We start from the raw sequence: 13,072 nt of genomic DNA on the forward strand, positions 1-13,072 counted from the left end.
ATCTCTGGAAAGGTGTAGAATGTGATTCTGTTCTAAAACATTATTACAATAAAATGCAATTAAGAATTAAGAAAATCCCCATTCATATCAACTAACAATATCAGAAAATAACTGGCAAGGGCTATAGTAGAACAACACGCTTCTATGTGATTTTGATGCTCATTTTAATAGGTTAAATTTCGCCCTTTTTCACTTAGATTATTATTATTATTATCATTATCATTAATTATTATTATTTGCTAAGCTAGTTGGAAAAGCAGGATGGTTTAAGCCCAGGGGCCCCAACAGGGAAAATAGCCCAGTGAGTGAAGGAAATAAGGAAAAATAGAATATTTTAAGAACAGTAATAACAATAAAATAAATATTTCCTATATAAAATATAAATACTTCAGCAAAACAAGAGCAAGAAAAATAATATTCAACATTTCACATTTATCACTAAATACATAACTCATAGAACTCAAGTTATCAAAAAGCTAGTTGCGATATTGTGGGGTTATTACGGACGCAAAGGGGAGCATCATGAGATGGTTTGCGTCAGTTATGCGTCTGGCAGAGCCGTGTCATCTACATCCATGAGTATAGGCGTCTGGATTCTGGAAATAAACTGCCTGTTTGTGGCCACAGGACTCCTGTCATCTTTCTCTGGAACATCTGTGATGCCACTAGTGCAGTATGAGTGGAAGCGGTACGTCTCTTGTGATAAAAAATTAAATACTAGTTTAGTTGTGCATATTCACTTGAAGGTCTAAGACATCATGATCTTACCTGCATGTCCCCGTCTCATTTATTCTCTCATATATGAGCAGTAGTTATCGTTGTTTCATATATTGGAATTATACTTCATAGAAACAATTAATAAGAAATCTGAACGAACTGAAAAGGTTAGTTTATTCTTGAACAATTATAAGTCTCATTTTAAGGATATTTTGAAGGGAATGAAATCAATAAAATTTCCCGTACCAAAGTTCCCATCATCTTTATATTACGTTATTTAACATGAATCACATTTAAAGGAGAGAGAAAGAAAAAGACGCCTCTGTGAAACATATTTGATGACTGCATTAGCAGTTATTTATAATTATCAGTAAATCTTTTGAACTTAATAGGAAGAGGGAAAAAAGTCATCGTACTAAGTTAACGCGAATCTTTAATTCATTTGCACAGCAGTAGATTCCAATGATCAACTACTCCTATTTGCATACGTATACATTAGTGAAGGAAAGAAGGATAAAAAGAGAAGCACCATAACTGAACTGAATAATATATAGATACTTAGGAATTTTATGCAACAAGATGAGAGCTTCTAAGAAATCATCCTTTGGTGAAAATAAACAATATGGAGTTTTGTGGCGCAAGATAAATTGTAAAAGTTTTACGACGTTGATAATATGAAGCTAAAATTTGCATATATTTTCTTTCACTATTAACAAAGGTTTGGTAGAAGTTTTGCCATAATTTTGTGAAGAAAGGCTGATGCAAATCCCTCTAACAGCAATGAGATTATAATAGATAAAAAGATATTTGCATGAAGGCTTGGTATCTTCATAAAAAAAAAAAAAAAAAAAAAAAAAAAAAAAAAAAAAAAAAAAAAAAAAAAAAAAAAAAAAAAAATGAGAGAGAGAGAAACCTTTTATTTGAAGAAAACATTCATGTCATTTTGACCTGCAGTTTTTATACATAGGAAATAAGGTTTTTTCTAAGACGCCAAATCATCGTAAAAAAAAGGAAAAAAAAAAAAAAAAAAAATGTGCACATATTTCATATCTGAGTTCCTCTCTAACAATGATGTATTGTATTCGATATTTGAATGAAAATTAGGGAATCGTTTGGAGAGCAAAACTTGTAAAAGATAAATTCAAGAAAATCAACGGGACAAATGTGATTCCAGCCACCGTATAAAAAGTATTGAATTATTTTGTGTGATAACCTGATATATATATATATATATATATATATATATATATATATATATATATATATATATATATATATATATATATATATATATATATATATATATATATATATATATATATATATATATATATATATATATATAAATATATATATATATATATATATATATATATATATATATATATATATATATATATATATATATATATTTGTGTAAAAATATTACATATTGTATATAAAAAACAGCATAACTATTTCAGTAGAAACCTGCACATTCGAAAGTTATACCAAAGGAATGGCATCTCAACCTTAAAGAATATAGTTCTAGAATCTTGATAAGGAAAATCAGACCATAAAGAGTGAGAGAAAACAGAAGAAATCGATAGTATGGGAAAATTTAACTCGTCACTTTGCATCTTAGTTTATGGCCGTATTCTGATATCATTATATAAGTTTTTATATAAAGATAGAGTATAGGAGGGTCAGATAAGACAAGGGAAGTCTGTTGTTCACTGAGACAGATACAAGGTATGGAAGCTTTGCTCTGTTACACGAAAATAAAGGCTAATAAAGAAAAAGCGATCAGAGAGAGAGAGAGAGAGAGAGAGAGAGAGAGAGAGAGAGAGAGAGAGAGAGAGAGAGAGAGAGAGAGAGAGAGAGAGAGAGAGAGAGAGAAAAGTAATTTCAGACCTTGTCAGATGCAGAAAATATATTGCGGTCAACAAAACCTTGAACATATTAAGGTCCACTACTGTTCCTTGTAATGGTATCAGCTTTTCTCTGAGTGACTGCAGCCGTGTGCGCTCGTGTTCGTGTGTATGTGTATGTGTGTGTGTTTTTTTTTTGGCATGTAATAGGGACAAAGAGAAGCTATGGATTGAGATGGGAATTAAATCTTAAAGCTTGAAAGAAAAGTAAGCCGTGATAGATTAATTTAAATCTTAGTGTTATTCAATACAACAATCCTTGGGTAGATTCCTACGTGGTAATGACGAATGTTTCTTGATAATTAATTTTTCTATAATCTAATGCCTTTGGGATTAAAGGCTGTTGTAGTTATCTAGCTTAAAAAAAAGGGGGAGGGGGAGAATGGAACGTACGTAAAGGCGATTAGCCTTCATTAGACATTTATGAATGACCGATATTTGTTTGTGTCATAAGTATACTTGAGTGGGGAAAGTGAGAGTAATATTGAAGTTTAATTAGGTACTTCGAGTAACCTCTATGTAAGACACTAGGTGAAATTTCGATATTGAAGTAACGGAAGTTATTTGACACTCTCCTGTCTGGATGGAAATGTTATAAAAGAGAGAGAAAGAGAGAGAGAGAGAGAGAGAGAGAGAGAGAGAGAGAGAGAGAGAGAGAGAGAGAGAGAGAGAGAGAGAGAGAGAGAGAGAAGTATAGTGGAGAAAAAGATTAGGATTTTTTCCCAGCTGAGCGACAGGCCTGGCATTAGAATTAGAGAACACTATAGAAATACAGACGAAGAGAACTGTAGGGGGGAATTCCACACGTCAGTCCTATATTTCAAGGGCCTTAGCATACTATCGCGTTCTTAACCTATGATTTTTCATTATACTCCAGCAAAGTCAGAAACCCTAACCTAACCTACGTTAAGGCTATTCCTCTATCTTGTCTTCGGTATTCAGAATTCTTAGCATTAAACTGGATGTTACTTTCGGTTTGTTTCCTGTGAGATTGATACAGTTATTATTATTATTATTATTATTATTATTATTATTATTATTATTATTATTATTATTATTATTATTATTATTATTATTATTATTATTATTATTAACTATGCTACAACCCTAGTTGAGAAAGCAGGATGCTATAAGCCCAATGACTCCAACAGAGAAAATATCGTAATAAAAAAAAAGGAAATATGGATATAAATAAATTACATAAGAAGTAATAGATAATAAATATAAAATATATTAAAATGTATCAAGATCAGTAACAACGTTAAAATTAGACGATTAAACAACGAATCAGACATTGTAAATCTATTCCACTAAAAACTCACATTTTTTGATAGGTTATAACACAAAAATATAGCAGTTAAGAGATCTCATAATTCCTATAAGGAAATGCTCCAACCAAGTGAGTTCCCATTCACCAAACCGTTCTCTCAAACTTCAAGGCCCCAAAAGTGTTGTGCTTCGTAACTTTATTATGAAATTCATTCTAAAATTACAAAATAACAGAAATTTATGTAATGAGAATAAAACAAGACTTTTACAAAATCCGTAATTTATTACCAAGGATATTACACTATTAATTTAGCAATATATGGTATGAACTTCTGTTTTTGCAATGTATTGCATTAATCAATGGGGTTTTCTCAAAATAGAAACTTGCTCACGACATTCCATTCTCCAGATTAGTATTTTTCTACTACAATGTGCCCTATATATTTTTTTCTGTCTTAATTTCATCACTTCTTCTATTTCTTGGTACAACATAAACCATCACCTCCGCCACGCAAAATTGAAGATGTCATTTCCAAATTGCTAATGAAAATCTTTCTAAAAATCTTTCATTTATTACGCAGTCCTTTCGTGACATCCACAAAACTCCTCTCACTATCCCCATATCTGCTGCCTAAGCCTCCTTCCGTGAAGGTAAATAATCACACAATTTTCAAATCAGTGCAACGAAAGAGATTTTTGCCAGTAGGATATTCAGTCATTTCTCGTCATGGTCCTTTTCCCCCAAAGTTAACACTCTCTGCATCTTTTTCCTCTAAATAAACAATCAGCTTCGATGCCAGGATGTTAACATTCTGATCTCTACACTCACACCAACCCATCGTCATTATCCTACATGAGAGATTGATTTAATACCACATTTCGCCTCTACACATTCAATCTTATTGTCTTATATTTTCACTTTTGCCTCATAATTCTTGAACAAAGTTGTTAAAAATCTTCTAATTTATTCACCTGAAGTCTCTTTTAACTCTTTACTTTAATTATTTTTCCCATTATTTTTAAGATCTGGCTTTAAGATGGCGATACTTTAGTATTTATTCTCTTAATTGTTCTAATGAATAGTCATAAAAAATCATCCTGTCAGTTACTTTGGTAATTTTTTCGTCACCATATATAATGTAAATTTTATTACTATATTTCAGTCATGCTGAAGATGTCTTGAAACTACGCAATGTAAGTATGTTTATATACAGTATGCATTCATAAGTATACACACACATATATGCATATATATATATATATACCTATGTGCATACACTCAAGTGTCTTAGAAGTACATCTATGTTAGCGTGTTTGCAGCCATAATGCTTTGTATATTTCCTTTTCCTTTGATTGTATAATAAACATCATAACATTATTAGTTGCTGCCATTGTATATAACTAACTTCGCATGTTAATGAATGATACTTATCCATATGCAGTGGAAAGTAACCTTTTAAATTATGTTATTTATAACTATTGCACATCATATCAATGAATTTATCTTTTCAATGCAGTGTTCCTGGATACCTTTGTTAGCTGTAGGTCTTCCATAGAGTGGATGTAACTTGTAATCTTATGTATATTGAAAGTTGATAAAGGAATTTTCTCCCTTTGGGAGCTCTATAAATCTTTTTAAACGAATTTAATGTAAGATGAGTCAATAGTTTGATCATGACAGTGCTAAAATACCAAAACATAACTTAAAGAAAAAAATTAATTGGTAAGAAAGTTTTTTATCTTAGCCAGAAGTGCTTTATACCATGATAATAGACAATTCATAAAAATTCCAACTTTCTCAAATATGAGCATAATTATAAAACAACATTCAGGTAAAAAATATCAAGAAATTAAAATATACCCAATTTCTTTAAGAGAGCAAAGTTTCGATGCTTAAAAAAACTCTACCTCATGATATCATTATCATTGACTATTCTAAAATCTCCCATTATAAAAAAAATAAATCAATAATTCATAAAAGGTATTAGAATTTAAATATGAAGTAAAAACTTCTGGGGATTGTATTAATGTCTTCCATCTTGAAGCTTAACACCTTAGAGTTATGTGTCATTAGGTAAACCAAGAGCCAAGTGCTCAACTGGTAATGGTTGTTCTTAATTCCACCGAGTGTTTAGCAAGGCAGAACTCCCTTAGGGCTACACCCACGTTCCCAAAATCCCTGAGAAATAAAATAAAAAGATTAAGAGAAGAAAGGGAAGAGAGACGGGAGAAACAAGAAAACGTAAGATCAAATGTAAAAGGAACTATGTTTGGATAATATTAAAACTACTAAAACTGTTATTATTGTTAAACATTTAACTAGGCTCCACCAGGTACAAGAAGAGTTGGAAGACACAGGGCCACATGGCTGAGGACTATGAAGCGCGAAGAAGATGAATAGAGAGTATTGATTTAAAAGATGACCCGCAAAGTCAAATCGATGCCCTTTGTGTCAATAGGGAGATGATGATGATGATTTTCGATATTGATATTAATATAGTAAGAATTATTATTATCATTAAAACTGAAAGAATTTTGAAAGATGAGAAGGAAATAGCGAAAAGAAATATAAGAAAACAGTTTATAGAAAATACCTCTCGCATGACAACGAACAAAACACGGATTTAAAAAAAGAAAAATTTAAATTAGATCAAATGAGTAAAGTTAGTTACGTGGAATTAGCTAAAGGATTGAAGATTTTGATGAATGATGAAAATGTTTTTGCTTTTATGACCCGTCAATATTCTGGTGCTAAAAGGAAATGGAATATGTTAAAAAAATAAATTTGGCAAATATTTCACAAATCTAGTTTTTAAAAGGGATATACGTGCAAAGTGGGTCTTGTAAAGTTCAAACAGCATCAGAGGTTGAAATACCACATATATATATATATATATATATATATATATATATATATATATATATATATATATATATATATATATATATATATAGAGTGGTACCTCTACATACGAATTTAATCCGTTCCACATTCGAATTAGGGTGTAGAAAATGTTCGGATGTAGAAACGAATTTTCCCATAAGAATACATTGAAATAGGATTAATCCGTGGTTGAGCCCAAAAACCTACGATAACTCCTTAATAGATTACTACACATAATTACACATGACAATAATGCACTCTAAATTAGATTATAGATATATAAAAAAGAATAATTATAAAGAAATAATAAATAAGAAACAGGTTTTTAGCGTCACTTTAACTTAGAAAGTCCGGCGCAGGTGTCGGTCTTGCTATGCACAGAGGAGACGGACGGGCGGCGAGGAGGTAGAGAGGGTGACTACGATAAAGACCGTAACTTATTCTAACTTACACTAAGTGAACTTTAACCTAACTTAGCTTATTTATTTTTTTTATTTTTATATTTTATATTTTTTTACATTTTCTTTTTTTCTTTTTGATGATTAATCTTAATCATTTTCACTCTACACTTAAAATTGATTGAATTTTTTTCTCTTTACTCTTTTCCATTATCTTTTAACCACTTCCTTCCTCTTCATTATGAGTTCGCTTAGTAGTTTTTTTATAGAAGCTATCGATAGAAAGTTGCTTGGTACGGCTTTTCAGAATGTTTCGAAAATGAGTTAGGCAAACATCATTGAACTGCGCCACTACACGACAAACCTGCAATTTTTTTAGATGGTATTTGTCGATGAAGTCGACCACGTCTTGATATTTTCCTAACACCTCTTTTATTTGCGCCGAACCTAACACATGTTCTACCTCCTCGATCCCTTCCTCGTCATCACTCATGCGCTCAGACATAGCATGGAGTTCCTTGAGCTCCTCTGTAGTAAGTTCGTCATGATGTTCGGCGACGAGTTCTGTGATGTCATCTGCGTTGACCTCCAGACCCATGGACTTGCCAAGGGAGACGATTTCCTCTACGTCTTCCGCTGCACCCACCACGGGATCAGGTTTGGGGTCAAAACCCTCGAAATCTCGGAGAAAAACTGCATCAGGCCACAGCTTCTTCCAGGCAGAATTGAGGGTTCGTCGAGTTAATCCCACCCAAGCCTGATCTATGATCTTCAAGCAGTGCACGATGTTAAAGTGGCTTTTCCAAAATTCACGCAAAGTTAAGTTTGTGCTTTGCGTGACATTAAAGCACTGCTTGAATAGGTGCTTGGTGTAGAGCTTCTTGAAGTTTGAGATGACTTGCTGGTCCATGGGCTGGAGGATAGAGGTGGTATTCGGTGGAAAATACAGCACCTTTATGAACTTGAATTCTTCGAAGATATCATTTTCGAGTCCGGGGGAGTGAGAGGGTGCATTGTCAAGGCATAGAAGGCCCTTTAAAGGCAATTTCTGCTCATGAAGATACTTCTTCACAGAAGGACCGAAAACTTGATTAACCCATTGGACTAAGAACTGCCTAGTGACCCAGGCCTTCGAGTTGGATCGCCAGAAAACATGAAGCTGGTCCTTATCCACATTCTGTGCCTTAAAGGCCCTAGGGTTCTCCGAATGGTAAAGCAGTAAGGGCTTGACTTTAAAGTCCCCGCTAGCGTTGGCACATCGAGCAAGCGTCAACCGATCCTTCATTGGCTTATGCCCAGGCAATTTCTTCTCTTCGGCGGTGATGTAGGTTTGACTGGGCATCTTCTTCCAAAACAGCCCGGTTTCATCACAATTGAACACCTGCTGCTCTACGTAGCCTTCTTCCTGCACGGTCCTTTCAAAGCTCTTCACAAAGTCAGCTGCAGCCTTTTTGTCCGCACTAGCAGCCTCTCCGTGGGGAATAACTGAATGAATCCCGGACTGTTTCTTAAATTTTTCAAACCAGCCCCTAGATGCCTTGAGATCGTCTGAGGAACGTTCGGTTGAACTCTCCCCAGCATCACCCCCAGAGCTCGCCTCCTTCAAGTTAGTGAAGATGGCGTGCGCCTTCTCGTAGATGATAGTTTCGGTGATGGTGTCGCCAACAATCTCTCTGTACTTGATCCAGATTAGCAGAAGTCGTTTTATCTCTTCTATGACAAGGCTACGACGTTTTGAAATGATGGTGATCCCCTTAGAAGGTTTCACTGCTTTAATGGCTTTTTTCTGTTTCAAGATTGTTGAAATCGTCGACATATTTCGGCCATATTCTTTTGCAAGTTCACTCATGCGGACGCCATGCTCATGCTTTTCAATAATTTCTTGCTTTACTTCTAAAGAAAGCATTTCCTTCTTCCTTTTCTCACCACTACCACTACCACTTGCAAAACTAAGCCTTTTAGGACCCATGATTTACGTAAAATACCGTAAAAGGATGAACGTAAAAAATCACGATTAAAATACAGTTAATAGCAGAACGCACAGGGCACAACCACATGAAGTCGACGAGAACAGAGGAATGACCCAAGCCACGCTAATTGAGGGTCCCTCCGAGGTCGAAGTGCTGCATACGGGTACTGTATTGTTCACTTCGGGTGTAGAGTAGGAATGTGTTCGAATTGTACTTCGCGTGTTAAAAAATTCGGATACAACCGGTGCGACGAAAATTGCTTACTTCGTGTGTCGAAATAAAATTCGGGTGTAGAGTCGAAAAATTGCTCGAATTTTACTTCGGGTGTTGGAAAATTCGGATGTAGATACGTTCGTGTGTAGAGGTTCCACTGTATATATATATATATATATATATATATATATATATATATATATATATATATATATATATATATATATATATATATATATATATATATATATATATATATATATATATATATGTAATCCCCCTCATCCTCAGCCATTATTAGTCCACTGCAAAACAAAGGCCTCAGATATATCCTTCCACATGGGTCTTAATCTGGCCTCTCTATTGCAGTCCACATCCACAAATTCTTTTAGTTCGTCCGTCCATCGTTTTCTCTTCCTTCCCCTGCTTCTTTTGCAATCTTTTGGAACTCATTCAGTTATTCTTAAAGTCCATCTATTGTCGGTCAGTTTCATTATATGTCCTGCCCATGTCCATTACTTTTTCTTACGTGTTAGAATATCCTTTACTTTAGTTTGAGCTAGTATCTATGTCTTTCTATCTCTTATTGTTATTTCTCTTCATAGCTCTAAAGTTATAACTATGTTATGTTCTAAGGTTTTAGTAAGGCTCCAAGTTTATGATGCATAAGTTAAAACAAGTAGCCCCGTCTGATTAAAAAAAATGCCATTTTACTTTCATAATCGTATTTAGTTTACCAAAAGCTCTCCATATCAAGCTTACCCCCCCCCCTTTTTTTTTTAATTTCGGTCTCGTGTCCAGGGAAAACAATTACTGTCTGTTCTAAGTATGTATATTCATTAACAATCCCCAAAGGTTCGTCCATAATTCTTATTTGGTGTCTCTGCAATTTCTCGAAACATTATCTTAGTTTTACTCGTTTATTTTCAGTCCTACATATCTGCTTTCTCTATTCAAATCTTCTCTCACCTTTTGCAATTTCTCCCATGATTCACTCAACACAACTATGTCATCTGCAAATCTGAGGTTGTTAAGACATTTTTCATTAATACGAATTCCTAAATTTTTCCAAACTAAATTAGAAAAAAACTCCTTTCTCAATTAGAATTTTCTCCCTATTTTTTATGCAGTTTCAGGATGGCTCTACTTCCAGTATAGATACCTTTAAGTGTTCTAGCCTAAGATTCACCTCTCTCTCTCTCTCTCTCTCTCTCTCTCTCTCTCTCTCTCTCTCTCTCTCTCTCTCTCTCTCTCTCTCTCTCTCTCTCTCTCTCTCTCTCTCTCTCTATATATATATATATATATATATATATATATATATATATATATATATATATATATGTACATTTACTAACAAAAATACACACACACACACACACACATATATATATATATATATATATATATATATATATATATATATACATATATATAATATATATATATATATATATATATATATATATATATATATATATATATGTATATATATATATATATATATATATATATATATATATATATATATACATATAAATATATATATATATATATATATATATATATATATATATATATATATATATATATATATATATATATATATATATATATATATATATATATATATATATATATATATATATATATATATATATATATATCAGAAATTAATGAAAAATATGAAATATTTCAAGATCAGTAACAACAATAATAAAGATCAGTCATATATAAACTTGTGTCTCCCTGTAAAAGAAATAGAAAATTCATTTCTTAAATGATTACGAATCAGGCAAAAACACCAATACCCCCTTCTTTGTAACAAAGACTGCATTAATGACAGAAATACGGTTATAGATAATGCTTATGCTGTCTTCAAAAACAACTCCCAATTGTAAGAAATATAAGTAAAATCTTGGGTACAGGAAAATACTGCGTCACTTTATATTGATGATAGATAACATACATAAAGATGAAAGAAACTTTCCACATTCACAAAAGTCAGTTCAGTAGAAACAAATACATCCATACTAATGACATTAGATTAGTAGTAAGCCCGATTGAATTGTGATAGTAGATTCCCTAACTTAAGCTTATGTATTTATCAAATATTTGAAGTTGAACCTCTCGCATCATCGTTCAGTTTGGTCATTGTATGTTGATTGGGATCCTGATACTTATTAATATCATTTGCATTGAGACTTCACAGAACATACAATCCAACATATAGGAAAAAGTGTAGTTACATTTAACAGTCTTTCCCGTTAATTCTAACACGGTTTACTTTTTCAAGCTTAACTCTACACTATATTCTAGATCAGGGAAATTTAAAGCTTCGTGTAAATACGTTGGTGCAATTCTCGTTTTACAGTTTATCTATTAACAAGACTTCAACTTTGTTACTTATCTTAATTATTTCATTCTTTCTATTTCCTTATATTTTATTGTTTACGCCATCATTTCATATTGGAATTTGGGTGCTTCCACTACTGGAGTCCATGGCCTTATGGTATTAATTTTAACAAATAGGGGTTTAGCGTGGCTTATAATACTACTACTACTACTACTACTACTACTACTACTACTACTACTACTACTACTACTACTACTACTACTACCACTATATTGAAAAAGTCGAATCAAGCAGACCTCATTGCAAAGCTAAATATTTAAAAAAAAAAATATTAAATAATGTTAATCATCTTATTCGAATAAAAATAAAATTATTCAATCAGCCTGATTTCTACGTAGAAGTAATTGACTTACCATCTTATTAAACATAATAGAACTTTATTTTGAAGCAGTCTTAATTAAACCAGAATATTATTTTTCCTGAACATACGAAGCAATGGGGGTTTAAAGCCTTATGAAGACGTTTAACGAAATGTGTGAAATTCGATTATAGGTTAGTATGAGGTTAAGTATATTATATTTGTACGGATTATAAAGTAAGTGGGAGAATTAAGGTATGGATTCTATAAAAAAAAAAAAACATGCTTTTCAATATTTTTCAAAAGAAGATAACGCTTAAAATGGAAGAAATAAAAGAATCATAATATGCAAAGAATGACAACTGGAATTAGAATCAGGCAATTGTTGAATAGGCCAACATTAAAAGAATAATTACTACTTCCAATGCTGTCAGTTCATAAGCTGTAGTCACTTCAGCTGTTTCGAGTACTTTTTAGTGAATCAGATATGATCAAGGCTAGATATGATCATTGATGGAGCATAGTAATTTGCTCGCCGCATGTTAGACTTGGCCATTGGTTAAGTCAAGAATATCATGTTCCTTTCCACTGTATCTTGCTGAATCTTACTTGTACACATTCCTGTTCTTACATTTTATGATGACTTATTTTTTATGTGGACCTATTTGTTATTATTGCTGACCAAATAATTCTTCGAAAATACTTTTATTTTTCTTTCGTAGTAAAGCATTAAAAGGAAAAACTTAACCTCATAGGAAATTTAGAGTAGAACCTAATTATTGATCCAATTTTCATGGTGATAATTGGTAGGTCACTTCGTGGATTCATTTATCTCTTGTCACAAGGTAGCTCTTAGGTACTAACAGAAAGGCGAGGTGAATGTAATTTCATTCAATAAGAGAACGAGCCTATATACAAATGGTTGAGGGTAACAATGATAAACGAATTCTTTTATTGGAAAACATGCAATGGGAAGCTTAAAATTTTTTTTTCCTATTAT

At 32.5% G+C, this 13,072-nt stretch overlaps 1 protein-coding gene across 1 annotated transcript in view; it reads right to left on the minus strand.

Moving 5' to 3' along the window:
* Positions 1-541: 541 nt before the first annotated feature.
* Positions 542-13,072, minus strand: part of LOC137644505 (uncharacterized) — a 43,744-nt gene continuing 31,213 nt past the window's right edge. Inside the window, exons 3-5 of the mRNA XM_068377477.1 lie at positions 10,331-10,382; positions 8,640-8,805; positions 542-696 (exon numbers count right to left, since the gene is read on the minus strand). Coding sequence (XP_068233578.1) covers positions 542-696; positions 8,640-8,805; positions 10,331-10,382 — 373 coding nt within the window. The remainder of the gene's footprint in view (positions 697-8,639; positions 8,806-10,330; positions 10,383-13,072) is intronic.

The sequence above is a fragment of the Palaemon carinicauda genome, chromosome 7 (genome assembly GCF_036898095.1).
Source record: "Palaemon carinicauda isolate YSFRI2023 chromosome 7, ASM3689809v2, whole genome shotgun sequence".
Classification (NCBI taxonomy): Eukaryota; Metazoa; Arthropoda; class Malacostraca; order Decapoda; family Palaemonidae; genus Palaemon; species Palaemon carinicauda.